At 36.2% G+C, this 22,096-nt stretch overlaps 1 protein-coding gene across 29 annotated transcripts in view; it reads right to left on the bottom strand.

The window, feature by feature from the left end:
* AsnRS (asparagine--tRNA ligase) overlaps positions 1-22,096 on the bottom strand; it is a 55,532-nt gene that overhangs the window by 32,227 nt on the left and 1,209 nt on the right. For all 29 annotated transcript variants that reach the window (XR_013883659.1, XR_013883632.1, XR_013883633.1 and 26 more), the window contains exons 2-12: positions 20,832-20,963; positions 18,963-19,076; positions 18,588-18,665; positions 17,552-17,614; positions 17,163-17,278; positions 16,650-16,726; positions 12,777-12,865; positions 12,176-12,373; positions 6,313-6,473; positions 5,751-5,816; positions 5,271-5,391 (exon numbers count right to left, since the gene is read on the bottom strand). Coding sequence is in view for 1 of the 29 variants with exons in the window: in XM_080175676.1 (XP_080031802.1) it covers positions 5,271-5,391; positions 5,751-5,816; positions 6,313-6,473; positions 12,176-12,373; positions 12,777-12,865; positions 16,650-16,726; positions 17,163-17,278; positions 17,552-17,614; positions 18,588-18,665; positions 18,963-19,076; positions 20,832-20,963 (1,215 nt within the window). In the remaining 28 variants the exon portion in view is untranslated. The remainder of the gene's footprint in view (positions 1-5,270; positions 5,392-5,750; positions 5,817-6,312; positions 6,474-12,175; positions 12,374-12,776; positions 12,866-16,649; positions 16,727-17,162; positions 17,279-17,551; positions 17,615-18,587; positions 18,666-18,962; positions 19,077-20,831; positions 20,964-22,096) is intronic.

The raw sequence follows: 22,096 nt of genomic DNA, 5'->3' as shown, positions 1-22,096 counted from the left end.
ACCAGCACCAGCAGCACCAGCTGCACCAGCTGCACCAGCAGCACCAGGAGTATTTTTTTGGGGGGGGGTAAATTTTCATTTTTGGGGGGGTTGGGGGTGTCCCACCCCCCAAGAAAATAGCTTAAAACCACCACAGGACCGATAGGTATATACCCTGAAGAGTAGAATCCAATCGGTTCAGTGGTTACCGAGATCTTAAGCTTCAGACAGACAGACGGACAGACATCAAGCTACTTTGTATTATAGATAACAGCATCAATAGTCTGACACATAACAAAAATAAGAATACAGAAAAAAGTCTTCCAGTAGTATAGCAGTCAAGTTAGAACGTCAGTCAGTTAATCCTATTACATAAAGTAGTTTTTTATGGGTTATTCGTTGATCTCGCTTACCAGTGACCTTATTGAGTTATCCATTTAAGGAAGCTTCAAATATGCTCTTAGATGGTTTTAAGACTGAATTTCTTACCTCTATCTCAACTTTCAAAATCGAAACCCTACAAGCTAAAGAGCGATCTTCTAGTAAGTCAATTAGAGTTGGCAATCCGTATCCGAATCCGGGATCCGGAATACGCCAAATTTTTGGTCAATTTTGGAATCCGAATCCGGAATCCGTTTTTAAATAACGGATTCGGATTCTTAATTGGTAGGCTAAAATTAGCGTCTTGAGTTTTTTCTTTACACTCCCGCTTTTTTAAGGCAAAGATTATCATCATTACATATCACTGTGGGCTACAATTGAATCAAGACAAAAGTAAGTGCCGAGCCCTGGGACCTATGTAGGGTGAAAATATACATAAATCCTTGATGATTCCAGGTGGAGACAAAATATTTAAGCGGGGTCTTTTGGTTTTTTTTCAATTTAAAGTTCTAAAAAAAAATTTTAAAAAATATGAAAATCTTTAATAAAAAACAAACAAAAAATAATTTTTAATATTTTTTTTATTTAAAGATACAAACAACTTATATAAATACTATAAGCTTTAAAAAAAATCACAATTTTCAAATTTAGACTTTCAATATAAAGATTTGTAGAAAAAACCTAACAACAAATTCTAACATATTTCTGATCAACATAGCAATAAAACGTCTTTTGCAAAATCTTTATCATCAAAAATAAATAGAACTTACTAAAGATTTTTTTTCATTTAAACTTATACTTATCACATTAATTAACTTTAAAAATTGATTTTTTTAAAAAGAAAGGTTGCGTGATTTTTTTATTCATAATTAATTGCCTAATTTTGAGATTCAGATAAAAAACCTTACTGCTTTATATCATTGGATACTCTACTAGCAGCGGCTATGCCTCTAGAGGCATATAGGGACCCTTAGGTTGGGGGGGAAGACGAACCCCCCCTTACAATTACAGTTTTTTTTAATGAAAAAGTTAAAAACATTTATTTTGGAGAGTTGATTCTCTTGGGTTAGTGATGGTACCCTTCCCCAAAATAGTAATGAACCTTACCAGGACATATTAGAAGCTACCATGTAAAGGAGAACCATATTGGTTCAGTGGTTAGTGAGATCCCTTGGTGCACATACAGCATGACCCTCGAAAAAGTATTTTTAAGCATCTGCAGCCCTTATTTCTCAATGAATTATTAAAAAATGCATATGTCCTTGTTCTCCATAGTATTCCACGTAAGTAGATATAAAAATATTTTTTTTACCTCCATTAACACCGGAGATTTTTAGAGCTAAAGTTTTGAAAAACTGACTGAGAAAAAGAATTTTTTTTGTTTCTTTTATTTTTTGGATGGTTATATTATGTTTTTCTGGCAACTGAATAATGAGACACAAAGAAAAACAAGTTAACTAAATATTTCTTTTTTATTCCACCAAAAAATATAAATTTTTAATGGCAAAAAATACTACTGAATGAATTGATTATTTGCAAATTTTAGGTTATTTATTAACCCTTATTTATAGAAAAGGATTAATTATGACAGTTGCTCCGCCTACTTTTCTGACATCTCAATTATTTAATAGGGGGTAAATTAAGCTTTTTAGACTAAATAATCATTATGTTTATTTTTATTTTCTTTATAACTTTTTTGTTATTAAAGTTAGGTTTGTGAAACAAAAACAATTTTCCTGCTATATTCATAGAGATTTATTTGGTTTTTGAATCTTAAACAATTTTGCCTAATAAGTAAGTTTTTTAAAATATCATTAAACTAAAAAGACTCAAAAAATATGTGTAAAAAAATGCTTTTTACTCAAAAACTAAATTTTTTATTTCATTTTTGTATAAAGTTTCTGCTAGTAACAAAAATAAAAGGATTTCTAGCTTAATTTTGCTAAAAAAGTCGTTTCATGTTAAAAGTTACTTTTTCCTCAGTCACTTTTTCAAAACTTTAGCACTAAAAATCTCCGGTGTTAATGGAGGTAAAAAAAAATATTTTTATATCTACTTACGTGGAATACTATAGAGAACAAGGACATATGCATTCTTTAATAATTCATTGAGAAATAAGGGCTGCAGATGCTTAAAAATACTTTTTCGAGGGTCATGCTGTAGAACGTGTTACTTTATTATAAAGATACATATATACACAGAAACTCTACAATCAGAGTATGTCTGTTTGTTCATCTGTCTGTATAAAAACATTACAGAATATATTTATTTGGTACTAGCGGCTACTCCCCTAGAGGCCTTTAGGGGCACTTTAGAGGGGAAGTAGTGGTTGAATTCTACAACTAGATTTTTATTTTAGACTTAAAAAGAAAAAGTTATTTTTTGTGTGTGAAATGGGGTCCTTTTTTAGGGGTTGATTTCTCCTAGGATGGTGGAGGTACCCTCCCAAAATAAGTTATAAACCTTCCAAGAACCAATGAGAAGCTACATAGAAAAAAAAAAAGAACCATTGATCATTGTTAATTACTATTCAGGGATCTAAAGGGATAAGACAATGACCGCTAAATTGATTTACATTCCCAAATATGATACATGGATAACCCTTCTGTATGTTTCAGTTAATGGTTGAAATGTTGGGCACTTAATTTAATAATCCAACCAAACAAAAATCGCAACAGGTCCCCTAAGTAGTTAAGCCAACGAATAACAAATTCCTACATAAAACTACGGGGACTAGTCTAATAAACAGCCCATTGTCCCATCTCGCTCTGATTGATATATTTTTGTATCTGTATGTTACACTTGCTTTATTCTTTATTTGTATTCTTTTAAACTTAAGAGCTTCACTAATTATGGATGTTGTCTTTTTCCCTTGTTAAATCCAATTACCTAATTCTGGATATTCTTTGAGGTTGATAATTACAATCATATTTTATTAAATGGAAAAAGAACAATTTAATCATAATTCAAGATAAAAATTATTTTATCACTAGCGGTTTTGCCCCTAGAGGCATCTAGGGGCCCTTGATAAGGGGGGGAAGTTGATTCCTCCCCTACTTTCAGTTTTAGTATGTAAGAGAAAAAGTTTTTTTTAAAATGTTGGGTAGGAACTTTAAACTCAAAACTTCTCAGGACCATGAAAAACTTGAACCAAGAAGAACTATATCAGTTAAGCGGTTACAAAGAATCTTCGGTACCGATAGACTCCCTCATACACACACACACACACACAAACAGACAGACACAGAAACTGTTACTTTTATATAAGGATTAACAGACACTAAACTACTCCTGAATATGTTGATCCTATTATCAGTCTAAAAGATAGGTCAATAAAGAAGAACCAAATTGGTCCAGCGGTTAGCAAGAACTTTAGGCACAGACAGAAAAAACACACGGACATCCTATCTTTTTTATACAGGGATATAACTTTTAAATGATAGGAAATTTTTTTTTTTCCAGATGATATTTCTCTCCCTGCTTTAAAGCACTATTTATGATACAAAATAGATTGATGTCTGTTTGTCCAACTTTCTGGCGCTTAAGAACTGATATGGTTCATTTTTTACTTTACTATGTAGCTTCTCATTGGTCCTTGAAAGGTTTATAACTTTTTTTGAGAAAGAGAAGAGAAATCGCCCCTTAAAAAAGGACCACAACACACAAAAAAAAACTATTTCTTTTTAAGCCTAAAATAAAAATATAGTTGTTAAATTGAATATAGCAAAATAAATATATTCTGTATTGTTTTTATACAGACGCATGAACAAACAGACATACTCTGATTGTAGAGTTTCTGTGTATATATGTATCTTTATAATAAAGTAACAGGTTCTATGTGAGTCTTTGTGAACTATGGTTCTCCTTTACATGGTAGCTTTTCATATGTCCTAGTAAGGTTTATTACTATTTTAGGAAAGGGTACCACCACTATCCCAAGAGAATTAACTCTCCAAAATAAATGTTTTTGACTTATTCATTAAAAAAAACTGTAATTGTAAGGGGGGTTCGACTTTCCCCCCAACCCAAGGGCCTCATATGCCTCTAGAGGCGTAGCCGCTGCTAGAAGATTATCCATTAATATAAAGTAGTAAAGTTTTTTATCTGAATCTCAAAATTAGGCAATTAATTATGAATAAAAAAATCACGCAACCTTTCTTTTTAAAAAAATCAATCTTTAAAGTTAAATAATGTGAAAAGTAAAAGTTTAAATGAAAAAAAGTCTTTGGTAAGTTCTATTTATTTTTGATGATAAAGATTTTGCAAAAGACGTTTTATTGCTATGTTGATTAGAAATATGTTAGAATTTGTTGTTAGGTTTTTTCTACAAATCTTTATATTGAAAGTCTAAATTTGAAAATTGTGATTTTTTTAAAGCTTATAGTATTTATATAAGTTGTTTGTATCTTTAAATAAAAAAAAATATTAAAAATTATTTTTTGTTTGTTTTTTATTAAAGATTTTCATATTTTTTTCAATTTTTTTTTAGAACTTTAAATTGCAAAAAAAACCAAAAGATCCCGCTAAAATATTTTGTCTCCACCTGGAATCATCAAGGATTTATGTATATTTTCAGCCTACATAGGTCCCAGGGCTCGGCACTTACTTTTGTCTTGATTCAATTGTAGCCCACAGTGATATAAAATCTTTTAAAATCTGTTTCGATTATCGGAAGTGAATTATAGAGAACACCAAGAACATTAATTTTTAGGACATATGATATCTATGTAGCACTTAATTTTTTTAAAAAGCCGTTTAAAATATTGCTAGAATCCAGAATCCGAATCCGGAATCCGCCAAAAATAAGAATCCGGAATCCGCCATTTTTTGGACGGATTCTTGTAAGAATCCGAAACCGGTCCAAAAATTTGACGGATTGCCATCACTAATGGCAATATTGCACTCATTACCTCAGTGGAGAGCATAACAGCATCGTAGGTCTGACACATCTCACCATTGAGAACACACTGGATAAAGTCAGTACCATCACGCAGGGTGATGAACATCAGACCCTTACCCTGCGTACGGAATCTAAAACAAAACAGATGGATTATTTTATACTGGTGGCTGTGCTCCTAGCATTAAGATTATGATACACTGAATTGAAAAAGATTGAAATAGCATAAAACTATCTCGGGACATATGTGAGGCTTCCATTGTGGGTGCTTTCAGATAAGCGCCCATTAAGAACTAATTAACCAACCCCTGCCATATTTTAAAATCAAACAAAAATATGGGGGGGAGAGGGGCGATTATTATTGTTCAAAGAGAAACTTTGTGAGAAAACGACTTAAAATCACCATTCCCCTTTAAGAAACTTTAAAATGCATAATAAGGGGGAGATGGTTCTATGCTCGCTAGTCACTTTGGAATAAAGCACCAATTTTCACCTGTGAACCCATCCACAAAGAAGAACTCTTTTTCCTCTGTTGTCTTTACACTGGTTTATCTTGCACCTAAAATTAGGATATTGCATAAGAATTTGATTGGTTGGTGCAATAAGAGGAGTGTACAAACGTTTAAACTACTTATTTTAATATAAAAAGGGAATTTTGTGTATTATTATGCATTGGGGATGTACATTGTACATAAAGGGAAAAGTAGGTTGCGGGTAAAATCTGTAAAGGTGTGTGTTCAAGGGCTTAAAATTAGTAGTAGAAGGATAATATTCACTAAATATGTGTATTTCTTATTGAAAAGAACTGTAGACATTTTTTGTTTTTTTAATTTAACATAATTTTTTATCGTTCTACTACTGTTTTTAATAAAGGAAAACTTGCAGTGGGCTAAAATAACAATTTCCCCCTTCCACCCAATCCCCTCATAATGGATGAACGAACTGACCAATTCACGCGTTCCATTATAGCAAGCTAAATTGACGACAATTTCTCTTCTAACATAATATCCACCTATATTCTACATCCATTATATATTACAAGACCTATGACATACTTGACTGGTGTGGGTAGACTAGTGTCCAGCTTGATGACGACCTTCTTGGCCTCCTCAGCCCTCTTGATCTGGGCCTCAGCGTCCTCCTTGGCCTTCTTGGCCCGGGCCTCCTCCTTCCTCACCTCCTGCTGCCACAATTTAGTCATCTTCTTCAATTGCGCCTGAATAAAAAATCAAATTAAAACCAAAGACCGCAGGGTTTCCGTCTCGGCACAATCTCATGTCATAACTAAAGACCCTAAAAATTCTTCTTACAGCTGCTATGTCAGGTGCACTACATTTAGTTTGACCTGGGGGATGCCTTGGCCCAACTAATAGCAAGGACAGTTAGAACTCCCGTTAAAAGGTGAATTATTCAAAGAGTTAGTTGTCGATGTGGTTTCCTAAACCTATAACTTGAATGTTTTAACAGAAAAGGAGAGAAATTGCGATCTTTATTAGCAAGTATTTAAATTAAAGACTACTTTTTAACCTTATTTTAAATAATTCCGTAGCGCCTTCATAAAAAAAATATTTTATTTTCCATGAACCTTGTAAAAAGAATTTTAACTATATAACTTGACATAAAATAAGTCAGGGGTGTATATTCTACATGGGATCCCCTGCTCAGGGGGGGGGGGGGAATAAAAAATAAGTGGTTGGAGGGAAAAAAATGTAAAAATTAAGAAAACTGAAAACATTTTTTCCATTTCCCCCCCTCCTTGGTGAAAAAAAACTAAAAAAATATGTGGTAGGAGGGAAAAAATAAATAAAATATAAAGTTCTTTAAATATTTTTCCATTTTCCCCCCTACTTGGTGAGAAAAAACTAGGGGGGGGGGGGGGAATTTGTCGCCGGAAAAAAAAATCTTGTGCAGAATATACACCCCTGAAATAAGTCCATTTGAAAGAAATGTTTCTCTTAATTCATATGCATTTTTTCTTTTGTATTTGCTAGAAAATATTTAAATTTGAGAGTCCTTCAACATAGAGAGAATGGGAAAATGTAAAAATATAAATAAAAAAATGACAACACACATAGGTGGGTGGTTAAAAAAAAGAAAAGAAATAAGAAAATGATTTAATAAACTTTGGAGACTATTGTTATAAACAGCCCAATGTTGCCTCCCTCCCTACTTAAGAAGAAATTTTGTTTGTTATCATTAGGAATATGTGTCAAGGGGGGGGGTTTTAATGCAACCATCTCGTAATCAGTGAGCAAATGGCACTTAGAATTCGAATTTCGAACTGAAATTTTGCATGGGTAATCCTTGGTAGGTCTATTTTCCCTAAATCGAACAAAAAGTTGGAAAAGTAACGGCTGGCGGCTGGCAGCTCAGCCGTTTAGCCGTTTTTTGCCTATTTTTAGGGCAAATTCATCATTAATTACGTAGGAATCAACTTTTTAAAACATATTTCTGGTTTAATTCATGTTAAATGATAACAATAACCATTTTTTAAAATTTTTAGAACCAGCTGCTAAACGGCTAGAACCGGCTGAAAACGGCTGGGAGCCGCCAAGAGTATAAAGGGTATATAGGGCTTGTGACATGTCTAGGGGTAGGTTTCTATGGGTGCTGAGCTCAAAAATGCTACTAAAAATAGTGACGGCCAATCCATATGGCAGCTGGGTAACAGCTGCAGCTCAGCTGCGAGCGGCCAAGAGTAGAATGAGTAGATAGGGCTTGTGACGTGTCTAGGGGTAGGTTTTTATAGGTGCTGAGCTCAAAAATGCTAACAAAAATAGTGGAGGCCCATCCACATGGCAGCTGGGTAATGGACGCAGCTCAGCTGGGTAACGGCCGCAGCTCAGAAGAGATAGGCCAAGAGTAGAATGAGTACATGAGGCATGTGACGTGTCCAGGATTAGGTTTTTATGGGTGCTGAACTCAAAAATGCTTCTAAAAATAGTTTCGGCCAATCCCTATGGCAGTTAAGTAATAGCTGCTGCTCAGCTGCGAGCGGCTAAGAGTAGAATGATTAGATAGGGCTTGTGACGTGTCTAGAGGTAGGTTTTTATGGGTGCTGAGCTCAAAAATGGTACCAAACATAGTGGCAGCCCTTCCATATGGCAGCTGGGTAATGGCCGAAGCTCAGCTGGTAGAGGCCAAGAGTAGAATGAGTACATAGGGCATGTGACATGTCTAGGGGTAGGTTTTCATGGGTGCTGAGCTCAAAAATGCTACCAAAAATAGTGGCGATCCATCCATATGGCAGCTGAGTAACAGCTGCAGCTCAGCTGCGAGTGGCCAAGAGTAGAATGAGTAGATAAGGCTTGTGATGTGTCTAGGGGTAGGTTTTCATGATTGCTGAGCTCAAAAATGGTACCAAAAATAGTGGGGACCCATCCACATTGCAGCTGGGTAACAGCTGCAGCTCAGCTGCGCGCCACCAAGAGTATAATGAGTAGATAGAGCTTGTGACGTGTCTTGGGGTTGGTTTTTATGGGTGTTGAGCTCAAATATGCTACTAAAAATAGTGGCAACCAATCCATATATGGCAGCTGAGTAACAGCTACAGCTCAGCTAGGAGCGGCCAAGAGTAGAATGAGTAGATAGGGCTTGTAATGTGTCTTAGGGTAGGTTTTTATGAGTGCTGAGCTCAAAATGCTACCAAAAATAGTGGTGACCCATCCATGTGGCAGCTGGGTAACGGCGGCAGCTCAGCTGGGAGCGGCCGAAAGTAGAATGAGTACATAGGGCTTGTGACGTGTCCAGGGGTAGGTATTTATGAGTGCTGAGCTCAAAAATACTACCAATAATAGTGGCTGCTCATCCATATGGCAGCTGGGTAACAGCTATAGCCCACGTCACAAGCCCTATGTACTCATTTTACTCTTGGCCGCTCCCATCTGAGCTGCAGCTGTTGCTCAGATGTCATATAGATTGGCCACCACTATTTTTGCCTTTTGGTACCATTTTTGAGCTCAGCACCCATTAAAACCTACCCTACCCCTAGACACGTCATAAGCCTTATCTACTCATTCTACTCCTGGCCTCTCACAGCTGAGCTGCGGCCGTTACCCAGCTGCCATATGGATGGACCGACACTATTTTTGGTAGCATTTTTGAGCTCAGCACCCATAAAAACCTACCCCTAGACACGTCATAAGCCCCATCTACTCATTCTACTCTTGACCGCTCGCAGCTGAGCAGCAGCTGTTACCCAGACGCCATATGTATTGGCCGCCACTATTTTTGGTACCATTTTTGAGCTCACACCCATTAAAAACTACCCCTAGACACGTCACAAGCCCTATCTACTCATTCTACTCTTGGCCGCTCGCAGCCAACACATAGCCCACGTCACAAGCCCTATGTACTCATTTTACTCTTGGCCGCTCCCATCTGAGCTGCAGCTGTTGCTCAACTGCCACATAGATTAGTTATCACTATTTTTGGTAGTATTTTTGAGCTCAGCACCAATAAAAACCTAACCCTGGACATGTCACATGCCCTATGTACTCATTTTACTCTTGGCCTCTCCCAGCTGAGCCGCCGTTACCCAGCTGCCACATGGATGGGCCGCCACTATTTTTGGTAGCATTTTTGAGCTCAGCACCCATAAAAACCCACCCCTAGACACGTCACAAGCCCTATCTACTCATTCTACTCTTGGCCGCTCGCAGCTGTTACCCAGCTGCTATATGGATTGGCCGTCACTATTTTTAGTAGTATTTTTGAGCTCAGCACCCATAAAAACCTACCCCTAGACATGTCACAAGCTCTATCTACTCTTCATACTCTTGGCCTCTCCCAGCCGTTTTCAGCCGGTTCTAGCCGTTTAGCAGCTGGTACTAGAAAGGGGGGGGGGGGGGCGAAAGTGACACTTTTTGAAACCAAAACTAAAAGTCAAAGGAACTCAACTAAAAAAAAAGTTACAGGTCTGACATTTTGCATGGCAGTTGCTTTATAGGGGTACAATATGGAACTGTGAAGAAACGGCGTCGCAACCGCCGAAAACCGCCGAGAAAAGGCAAAAAAAAATTCGGCGGGAAACGGCGGTTTTCGGCGGTTGCGCCGCCGTTTCTTCACAGTTCCATATTTTACCCCTATAAAGCAACTGCCATGCAAAATCTCAGACCTGTAACTCTTTTTTTAGTTGAGTTCCTTTGTTGACTTTTAGTTTTGGTTTTAAAAAGTGTCACTTTCGCCCCCCCCCTTTAAAAAATGGTTATTGCTATCATTTAATATGAATTAAACCAAAACTATGTTTTAAAAAGTTGATTCCTACGTAAATAATGATAATTTTGCCCTAAAAATAGGCCAAAAACGGCTAAACGGCTGAGCTGCAGCCGCCAGCCGTTACTTTTCCAACTTTTTGTTCGATTAAGGGAAAATAGACCTACCAAGGATTACCCATGCAAAATTTCAGCTCGAAATTCGAATTCTAAGTGCCATTTGCTCACTGATTACGAGATGGTTGCATTAAAAACCCCCCCCCTTTATCGAACATTGTCTTATCCTTTAAGATCCCTGCCTTTAATGTGGCTAACAGACGGACAAAGTGAGTTGTATGGTAGCAGCTTCACTACTAAAAAAAACTTGGTTATACAACTCTACTTTGACGAGACGACGAGTTTCTAATGATATGCAACACAATCAGGAATTTGAGGGATAAGACAATGGACAATAAATTGACATACATTATAAATGGAAATATAAAATAATTACCCATTCTGTAGATTTAAATTATTGGTTGAAAAGTTTCTGTATTACTAGTTAAAATCCAAACAATCAAAATCTAATGTAGGTACCCAAAGTTTTTAAGCAAACATATCCGATAACGTCGTTGGAAAAAATTGGGTCCCAGTGAAATTACAGTCCAATGTCCCCTCCCTCCCTCTCTACACACAATGAACTAAAACGATTAATAGTCTGCAAAAATGTTAATTAATGATTAAAGTCTAAATGATAAGAAAATTGTAAGATTTAAATATAGAGAGAGATATAGGTTTGTAAAATTGCATATTTTTTCGAAAAAAAGCCTTAAACCTTACCAGGACACAGACGAAAGGAAACTAAAATATAATCAGCTTTCATTATTTTTCAAGACACAATAAAACAAGAACATAAACAAATGTTACTAAGTAAGAAGAATACTTTTCTATAATGAGGGGGGGGGGGGTCAAGGCAACCATCTGGTAATCAATGAGTAAGTGGCACTTAGAATTCGAATTTCGATCTGAAATTTTGCATAGGCAATCCTTGGTGGGTTTATTTTCCCTAAATCGAACAAAAAATGGGTAAAGTAACGGCTGGCGGCTCAGCCGTTTAGCCGTTTTTTGCCTATTTTCAGGGCAAATTCATCATTAATTACGTAGGAATCAACTTTTTAAAACATATTTTTTGGTTTAATTCATGTTAAATGATAGCAATAACTATTATTAAAATTTCTAGTACCAACAGCTACCGGCTAGAACCGTTTGATAACGTTTTGGAGCGGCAAATAGTATTATGTGGAGATAGGTTTCGTGACTAATTTGCTCTGAAGATTGCATAAAATGGCAAAACGGCTAAGCCGCCAGCCTTTATTTTTCCATAGGGAAAATAGACCTACCAAGGATTACTCATGCAAAATTTCAGAAATTTTTTTCACAAGTGGCATTTTATACTTTTATTTTCTCATTCACGTAAAAAGTGTGACAAAATTCTTAAGTTGCGAAGCATAAAAATTCAAGAATGGGAATACAGGCCATGAAATTTTTGGCATGACTGGCAGACATACGGATTAAGTAAATAGATTAAATATTGGATGCTCATGATAAAATAAATCAGCAGTCTATCGTGAAAATCAGTTAAGAAAACCACATTTCCCCTATAGCGTTACAGCTTGTCGGACGGGCATAGTACAATGTAGAGTAGCTTCGCTAATAATAAGTATACCTTAGCAATGGGCTCGTATTTAGCTCCAGACTTAGCCGCATCCGAGTCCGGTTTCGGGTCCACATAGATGAGGGGGAATGGCTCCTTGCCGGCATGTTTCATGGCCTTCATGATGGTCTTGAAGGGAACCTTGTAGGTGCCCTCGCCACACTCATCGTTGCCGCGCTCCTCGCTAGTATAGATAGCCTCCTCTGAGACCTAAATTAGTTTTTTTTATAGCATCGAATTAGACAGCTTTTCGCGGATATTTAAATTAAAAGCAGTTTAGTTGGTCTCGAGAGATGCCGAGGGCTAAGAGATGATTTTTGTTCAGTATGGCCCAGGACTGGTGCAAATCAGGCGGACATAATCGGCTTGGAAGCCTTACTGGAAAAAGTATAAATATCTCTATCGCAACTTTTATAGTTACCTAGGTATACGCGAATTGAAAAATGAAATATTACAAAAAAAATACCCTAGGTACCTACCGAAAATCGAAACAAACAAAAAAAAGCAACATTTTTTAATTCTAAGTAAAAAAAATGAGAGAGGAGAGGTATCAGTGCTCAACAAGGTACTTTGTTAGAAAGCGCCAAAATCTATTGAAATATAACTATCTAACCTGAGTGGCCTCAAGCTTGTCCGCAACGGCCTCCACGGCAGCCTCGGTGGTCTTGGCTGGCTCACCTTCACTCATTCTTGAAGAGGCTTCTGAAAGAAAGAATAAACTTTCAAAGCTGTGTTTTCGATTAATTTAAAAGAAATAATTCGCCATTAACTTTTCAGCCAGTCAATAAAAAAAAAACTTTCAAACAGTACAAAATAATTATGACTGAAAGACCTGTTAAAGAAAAGACTCAAAATAAAATAAATATAAATAAGCATTTAATCCTTATTAACAGAGCTTAAGTAAGCTTGAAAATATTAAATGAGTACCTATATAATAATATCATCCTTGGGTTAAAATAAAAGTTTCATAAATAGATAATATTTACATTACATAAGCATGCTATTCAAATTAGTTAGGGAACAAAAGAATTTAATAAGATAATTATCAAAGCTTATATCCGGTCTATAGTGCAAATATTTATATGTAATGATACATTATTATAGGGTTAGTTACATGAAGGATATTTCAATAGTTAAGTTACATAAGATAATATATATGGTATTTCATAAAAATTTTCCTTTAGATTCGGCACATAAATCCGGACATTTTTTAAAACGGCCATAGCGTCAAAACTACTTGACCAATCAGGACGTTTGACCCCACTATAGAAAGCTTAGGTAATGACCTTTTAGCACAAAAAAATCTTTGGACGAAGATGGACGTGTACACCGAGCTGGCCGCGCATATGTTTAACAAGGCAGATTCCAAATGCGCCGGTGGTTTAATGCGCAAAATCACAAAACGTAGGGTCCGACAGGGAAGGAGTTGGAATCTTGACCCCAAATTTTGTAAGTGTCCTAGGCTCATTAAGACACACATTTTGCCGTGTTTAAATCCATTTTAGCTCAATACTAGCCGAAATGAGGTCGATTTTTCAAGATTTTGAGCCTTAAGAAATCACTAACAGTGGGGCCCGACAGGGAAGGAGTTGGAAATTTGACCCAAATTTTTTTTGTATGTCTTAAGCTCATTGAGACAAGCATTTTGAGTATTTAAAGTCCACTGTAGTTAAATCCTAGCAAAAATGAGAGCAAAAACATGGATTTTGTCAATTTGCGGTTACTCATGGTTCTAAGGAAATGTGGCCTCCTAGCAACCCGATCTTAATTTAATGGACTTTTGGGCATGGGGCTACTTTGAAGCGTGCACCAATAGACGTGCCCATACCACAAAGACCTCCCTCATTGCCACTATCAATGAGAACTACGCCAGCTTGGACAGGTACATTTTGACCTGGACCTGTCGGTGGTTGAGGAGGCCGGTAGAGGCGGTGATTGAGGCTGGCGGCGATTTTGTTGAATAATCTACTAGTCATATACCTATTTTGCTTACCAGTTTTTAAAATTCAATAAAATCTTTAAAATTGACGATTTTATGTTCATTTGTTTAAAAATTAGAATTTGTCCGGATTTATGTGCCGCACCCTGTATGTGCAGGGGTGTATATTCACCATAATTGACAAATTTAAAAAAAAAATAGAAGGGGGTTGGGGGGAAAGATATTCCAGTAGTTTAGAAAATATACACCCCTGCATTTGTATGTGTGAAAAATAAAATTATAAAGCAAATTAAAAGAATATTAACAAACAAAAATAACAAAAACATGCAATAAAGATTGTTACCTACCTGATGGAACACTCATTTTTTTTTCTATAAAATCCTTGGCTTAAATTATCTATCAATACATGCATTAGTTGGGTTTTCGCAACCCAAGTGAAACCCAACTGCTGTCCTCCTTATGAAGGGCAACCCAAGTAAAACCCAACTGTTGTCCTCCTTATGAAGGGCAACCCAAGTGAAACCCAACTTGTGTCCTCCTTATGAAGGGCAACCCAAGTGAAACCCAATTGTTGTCCTCCTTATGAAGGGCAACCCAAGTGAAACCCAACTTTTGTCCTCCTTATGAAGGCCAACCCAAGTGAAACCCAACTTTTGTCCTCCTTATGAAGGGCCACCCTATAAAATGGAGGAGCCACCCCTTAAAAAGGAGGAGAAGGTATAAATCCTTTCAGACAGCTTAAATTGAAAATTTTCAGTTTCACAAAAAATAAATATTTACCTATATGCAGTTTCTTGGACTCTTAATGCTGTTATAAGTTATTTTCTCGTATTCATTCGAATCCGGTGGATAGAAACCGGTTCTCATCCATACGAAAAAACTATGTCTAGCATCGTATTATATCCAGCTTTCTACGAATATAAAAATGTACAGTCATAAGATTAAAACCAATTTTTTTAGCCGGTGCCCTTGGCACCTCGGGGCTAAAAAAATAGTTTTAATCTTATAATTGTACATTCTATATCCGCGGAAAGCCGTTTATAATACGATGCGAAAAATAACTATTCTTTTCTAGTTTTTTTTCTTCTTAAAAGATGCAAAACAAAACAAAAATAAAGAAAAATGGTCGTTTTCCCTCTAAGTGCCTTTTTCAGCAAAGACCCTTCCCTATTATTTTTCAAGTAAATTTGTAATAAGGGGGGAGGAATTTTTTTGGTTGTTCAACTTTAGGTCAGGTTAGGTTATATTAGGTTCTTGGTAGCCCTGCAGGGTTTAAGTACCCGCAAGGGTTGGGTATAGAATAAAACTTTCCCCTCTTAGTTTAAATTATCGAGATATGGGGGGGGGGGTCTTCAGTGCTAAACATGCACCTTGAGGGAAAGCACTGAAAAATGCAAATAAGCAAGGTTTTGTTGTAAAAATAAGGAAAATGGTTTTGTACACTCTCCTATAAGGGTAAGTTACGGCAGTGGGGGATATTCCGATCTACATACATCAAAGCAATATCTAAAGCAATATCTATATCTAAAACGTAAAATAAATTAGTATGTTAAAAATTATAATAGGTGAGGATAATTTTCTATTAAAATATTTTGTTTAATAAAATTAAAAGTGTATCATAAGCTTATGTCTTAACAAAGTTATGAAAAATAAAAATAAGTTGTATTTTTCCTCGAACCGATAAGTGGACCAAAACCTCTGCCCCCCCCCCCCCCCGTATTTTTGCTTGCTTCCAACTTGAAAGGATTTCTTAACTGCAAACTAATAAGTGAACCATAAACTTTGTCCCCCCCCCCCGTATTTTTGCTTTAAACTTTAAACTCTCCTAGTCAGGGACCTTTTCAGGGATAAGACAATGAACGATAAATTAATGGTAGAAAAGTTTTAACACACCAATCAGGGTTTAGTTAGATACAGGGGAGTATATTTTTTAATTTGACCCGGCTGAGGGGGGGAGGGGGAAGGTAAAAAAATAAAAAATATATGTGGTTGGGGGGAAAAAATGTAAAAATTAAATGACTAAAGCATTTTTTTTTCTCCCCTCTTTGGTGAAAAAAACAAAAAAATAGGTGGAAAGGGTACATAATATGAATAGATTAAAGAGTTCTGAAATTTTTTTTTCCATTTTATCCCCTTCCTTGCTGGAAAAAACTAGGAGGGGAAAAAAAATTTGGAGCATGGGAAAAAAATTAATCTTGTGCAGAATATACACCCCTGGTTAGATACCTTAAGTTTTTAAGCAAACGAATGAAAAAACTATATTATAAAACTTTGGGTTCCAGTATAATTTACAGTCCAATGTCTCCTCCCTCCCTGCATTTAACCTTTACAACCTCAACTGAAAGAAAGCATCAACATCCAACCCCCCCCCCAAAAAAAAAAAAATGTTTATGGTCCACTTTCAATTCGGGGGCAATTGCTAAATAAATAAAAGGATAGGTCGACAAAAACAAAATAGAATGTTAAAAATGTGTTTAGGTCTCGTAAAGCACAATAACAAAAATTTAGTTCAAGCAATAGAAAATAAAAATGATTTTCTCATGATACCTGCTGGACGCTTCACAATTCCAGGATATTTCTCCAGAACAGGCTGGATCTCTTTCTGGCAGCTCACTGTTTTATACCTGGAATAAAACACATATCATTACATAACAGAAACAGGATGTGTGTCTGTTTTTGTATCTGTACCTTAAAATCTCGAGCTAACTGTAGAATAATTTAGTTCTCCTTAACAGCAAAGCTTCTTATAGGTCAAGGGAAGGTGTATTACTATTTTGGGGAAGGGTACCACCTACCTCCCAAAAGAAATCCCCCTCCCCCCTCCAAAATTATTTAGAAATTAATATACCTACGTGTACATTTTTTATTTGATTTAGGACAAATATTTCTTAATTCCTTAAGAAATCATTACTTTAGTTTATTTAAAGTTACAAACAATTTTAAAATAAAGCAACATAAATAAAATAATACCTAACAAAAAATGAAAACATAAAAATAAAATCACATACAAAATATTCTAGTTATGGAGTAGCTGTTCAACTACAACTACGAAATATTTACCATCTTTTCAAATGTTTTAATTCAGAAAAATCCTCAAGTTGATTGTCCATTGCAAGCTTGAGAACGGCCATTGTACAAATATCTGCCAAACTGATTCTCTCGCCGACAAGCCAAGTCTATTATAAATTAATGTATATTTTTATTAAAGTCGACGGTACCTAAAAACGCCTCTAGTATCTAGGGGCTCTGTATAAGAAGTGATAGAAAGGGTCTAGAAAAATAGCTTAAAACCCCACCAATACTATAATCTGAAAATAAATTGCCTAAAATCATCAAAGGAGGGCCTAGGTAAAGCTTGCAGAAAATAGTAAAACTAATCGGTTTAGAAGTTATTGAGATCTTAAGCTTCAGAAAAAAAAACCTTACTACTTTATGAAATAGGATTATACCTGCTTTCTTAAAACTTGATTGGCATAGTTAGCAAACTTCAAAGTATCACTCTTTCCACGTGTCTAAAATCAAAATAGAATTTTATTTTTTTCCATGTAAAGCTTTGTAGCCAAAGGGGGGGGGGGAGTTTTGACACATTTGCGTAAACAGTATATGCTTTAACTTTGGACTGAGAGGATAGGTTATTAAAGATAAAATCATACTTATATGATGAAATACCCGCAACTTGTAAGATTTTTTGGATAGGCCTCCAGGTTCCAGAGCTCCAGGCCTCCAGGTGGTCTATGTACAGGTAAAAATGAGAAAAATATTTTTTTTTAAAGAGTTAGTTTAACAAAATATGCATCTTTTTGAATGTTATTCACATATTTGATGAAAAAGCATACATATTTTGTTTCATAAGCTAACCTCTAACTCTTTAAAAAAAATTTTCATTTTTACCTGTACAGAGACCACCTGGAGGCCTGAAAATCCGGAACCTGGAGGCCTATCCAAAAATCTTACAAGTTGCGGGTATTTCATCATAAGTATGATTTTATCTTTAATAACCTATCCTTTCAGTCCAAAGATAAAGCCTATATCCAGGTTTACGCAAATGTGTCAAAACTTCCCCCCCCCCCCCCCCCCCACCCTTAATATCTGCAGGATTAGAACCGATTCTTACTCCTACCGTAAAAGTATGTATCGTATCGTTTATCGTTTACAATACCTAGTATGGATACTTTTTCCGGAGTACTTAAACATCTCCAGTTTACCAGGGATCTTCGGGAGGGATAATCCAATAGACGATAGTTGATCCACAATGATGTGAAACAAAATTACCCTTTCTGTAGATTAAAATTAACGATTTATAAGTATAGAAACTACTAGTTTAGAACTAACCCATCAAAATTCAAAGTACCCAAAGGTTGGAACCAAAGAATAAGATGATGATGTTTTAAACTTTAGTTAACAGTTAATTTTCAGATACTTGGGAGAAGGATTATATATCGTCCATTGTCACATCCCTGCTTAATTGGTGTAATTTATCAATACCTGGTTTGATGTATCCTGCAGGATTCCAAGGATAGGGAAAATCCAGTTGCAAACTGCAGGTGTCAATTCTGTTTCAACCTTTAAAAAGAAATGAAAAATTATGGCTTTTTGAATAAACAAAAGATTACTACCCTTTTGTGTAAAAATATAAAAATAATATTGCATAGAAATAATATTGCCCTCCAAAATCACCTCAAATTAATAAAAACTCATCAAAACGAAGAACCATTATTCTAGCCCTATCATACGGATGGACATACGAATGACATAAAAAAATCCCCCCCCCCCCCCTAACGATTTTCGTGAAAAAGGAGAGCCACTAGTAAGTTAACAACTTTGGTTTAAAATGTATATCCTTTCTTTGTGGAATAATACCTGAAACATCCAGGTCAAGACTTGTGCCTGTACTTCTGGCAGCTGACCGCCACGCAGCTGCTCAGTGGCCAGGTAAAAAGCGGCCGCATTACTCTCACTCAACGTACGGCCATCCTTAAGAAATAAAACATTATCATTATTGTTTTATTTAGGTATGTGAATTTCATTTTGCGAACGAAGAATGTGTTTTAAATTCCAATTTAAGTTCTATTGAAGGTATATTTTTGACGTTTGATTTTTATTTTGAAGTTAACTTAGCTCTGAATCTGCATATTCATCATTTATGAAAAGTTATATCCTTATACTAAAGTAACAGGATGTCTGTTTGTGTGCCTGTGTGTGTGTTTGTTCGTACCGAAGGACCTCGCTAACCGCTGAAACGATCGGGTTCTCCTTAACAGGGTAGCTTCTCATAGGTCCCGGGAAGGTTTATAATTATTTTCTTGGGGGGTGGGACACCCCAACCCAACAAAAAAATGAAAAATACCCCCCAAAAAAAAATTCAAAATACCCCCCAAAAAAAAAAATTCAAAATACCCCCCCCAAAAAAAATTCAAAATACCCCCCAAAAAAAATTCAAAATTTTTTTAGGTACTTTTTTTTAAAGTCTAATATAAAAAATTGGGTTATCAAATTCGACTTCCCCCTCCTCAAGTGCCCCTAGAAGCGTAGCCGCTAGTCCTTAAAAAAGTGGTGATTTTTCATAGCAAACGCAAACAAGAATTAGGTACTTTAATTTGTCGAATCTACCAAAATTCTAACATAAATTATCACTTATAGTGTATATTATCCATCCTAGTACGTAACCTTTTCGAAACCGATTGATATCTGGTGGATTAAAACCGGTTCTCAGGCATGGTAAAAAATTATGTCTTGAATCGTACTATATCCAGAGGCAGGGGCGTCCAAGCTTTTTATTTTGGGGGGGGTAAAATTTTTTTAAGGGGGGGGTAATTTGGTTTTGGGGGGGGTAAAATGGCGCGCGAAGCGCGCCGCAAATTTTTTTTACCCCCCCCAAAATTTTTACCCCGGGGGTAAAATTTGCTTGGGGGGGGTAATTACCCCCCCTGAAATCTGTTGGCAGGGGTAAAATTTGTTTACCCCCCCCAAAAATTTACCCCCGGGGTAAAATTTTTGGGGGGGGTAATTTAAATTTTATAAAAAATTTAGTATTAAAAATGCGCGCGAAGCGCGCAAAAATTTTTTTTGTTAAAGATTTTCTATTTTGGGGGGAGTATTTACACCCCCAAAATGGTTTGGGGGGGGTAAATACCCCCCCCAAAATCGTTGGGGGTGCCTACGGCACCCCCAAGGTAGGGGTAATTTTTTTTTGGGGGGGGTATTGTTCACAAAATTTTGGGGGTGCCTACGGCACCCCCAAAATCGTTTGGGGGTGCCAAATGGCCCATTACCCCCCCCCCTTGGACGCCTATGTCCAGAGGTGAATTCTTTAAAAAAATTGCCTCACTAAAATCAGTTTGCCTCACTAAAATCAGTTTGCCCTACTAAAATCAGTGAGGCTCACAAAAAATTTGGAGGGGATAATTTTGCCTCACTAAAATTTTAGTGAGGCAAACTGATTTTAGTAAGGCAAAAGTTTTTTTTAAGAATTCACCTCAGTTTTCAACGAATATAAAAATACACAATCATAATATTAAAATAATTTTTTTATCCCGTGCCTTCGTTATCTAGGGGCTACAAAACTGCTTTTAATCTTATAAGTGTACATTTTAAATCCGCGGAAAGCTGTTTTAATACGAGAAATAACTATTCCCCACCCCAATTTACATAGTGAAAATGCGGAATATTCACTTCTCATAAATTCCCCCCACCCACTCCCAAGGAGAAATTCCTCAGACCCTTTCTCACCTTTAATTCTAAAGCAGGCACTCTACCCAGGGGAAACTTTTTCAAAAACTGCTCAGATTTATCAGCCTTTCCAAACTGAAAATCAGGATCCAGATTGATGTCATGACCACCATAACTGGCAGATATTAATACCTAAATAAAAAGACATATGAAGTCTAGATGATCAAACTGGCCCCACACACACTCTGTCAGACTTAAAACCAGTGTTTCGGATCCGCACTGATTGTATGCGAATCCGGTTTCAGATCCTTGACAATAAAAATAAAATCACCAAATTTTTCAAAAAATATTTATTCTTTAATTCGAAGTCGAAAATACTTTTAATTTTCAAGTCTGAACCTAAACCTTAAAGATTGGCTCTCATCAAGAGAATGTCTGAGATTTTATATAAATTTAGGTAGATTTTTCCATTTTTTCCGCATTTTTTTGAGTCCAAGGATCCTTGCGGATCCGAATCCGAAACTCTGCTTAAAACTGAAATTCTAGCAGACAAGCATCTGTTTGTTTTTCGGTATGTACAATTAAGGGGGGGGGGAGGTTTAATGCAACCATCTCGTAATCAATGTATAAATGGCACTTAGAATTAAAATTTCGATCTGAAATTTTGCACGAGTAATCCTTGCAGGGGTGTATATTCTGCACAAGATTTATTTTTATTCCCCTGCTACAAAATTTTTAATTTTTTTTCCCTCTAGTTTTTTCTCACCAAAAAGGGGGGGGAAATGGAAAAATATTTAAAGAACTCTATATTTTATCCCTCCTACCACACATTTTTTTTGGTTTTTTCACCAAGGAGGGGGGGGAAATGGAAAAAATGTTTTCAGTTTTCTTAATTTTTACAATTTTTTTCCCTCCAACCACTTATTTTTTATTCCCCCCCCCCCCCTGAACAGGGGATCCCATGTAGAATATACACCCCTGAATCCTTGGTAGGCCTATTTTCCCTAAATCAAACAAAAAGTTGGAATAATAACGGCGCTACCGGCTGGCGGCTCAGCCGTTTAGCCATTTTTAGGTTAATCAAGGCAAATCATCACGAAACCTATCTCCACATAATATCTTTGCTGCTCCAAAACGTTTTCAAACGGTTCTAGCCGATAGTTGCTGGTACTAGAAATCTAAAACTATTCATTGCGGACTTAATATTTATACTTGCTTTTGGGATTCAAAGAAAGAATTTTTACACATTTACCCAAGAAAAGCTAATATCTTAAGAAATTCGACTATTTAGGAGGACTCGTTATGGGAACAATTTTCCTATCTTG

The sequence above is a fragment of the Acartia tonsa genome, chromosome 11 (assembly GCF_053477335.1).
Source record: "Acartia tonsa isolate MP-2025a chromosome 11, ASM5347733v1, whole genome shotgun sequence".
In the NCBI taxonomy this organism is placed as follows: Eukaryota; Metazoa; Arthropoda; class Copepoda; order Calanoida; family Acartiidae; genus Acartia; species Acartia tonsa.
The sequence above is the reverse complement of the archived record's forward strand: the minus strand, read 5'-3'. Positions and strand labels throughout refer to the sequence as shown.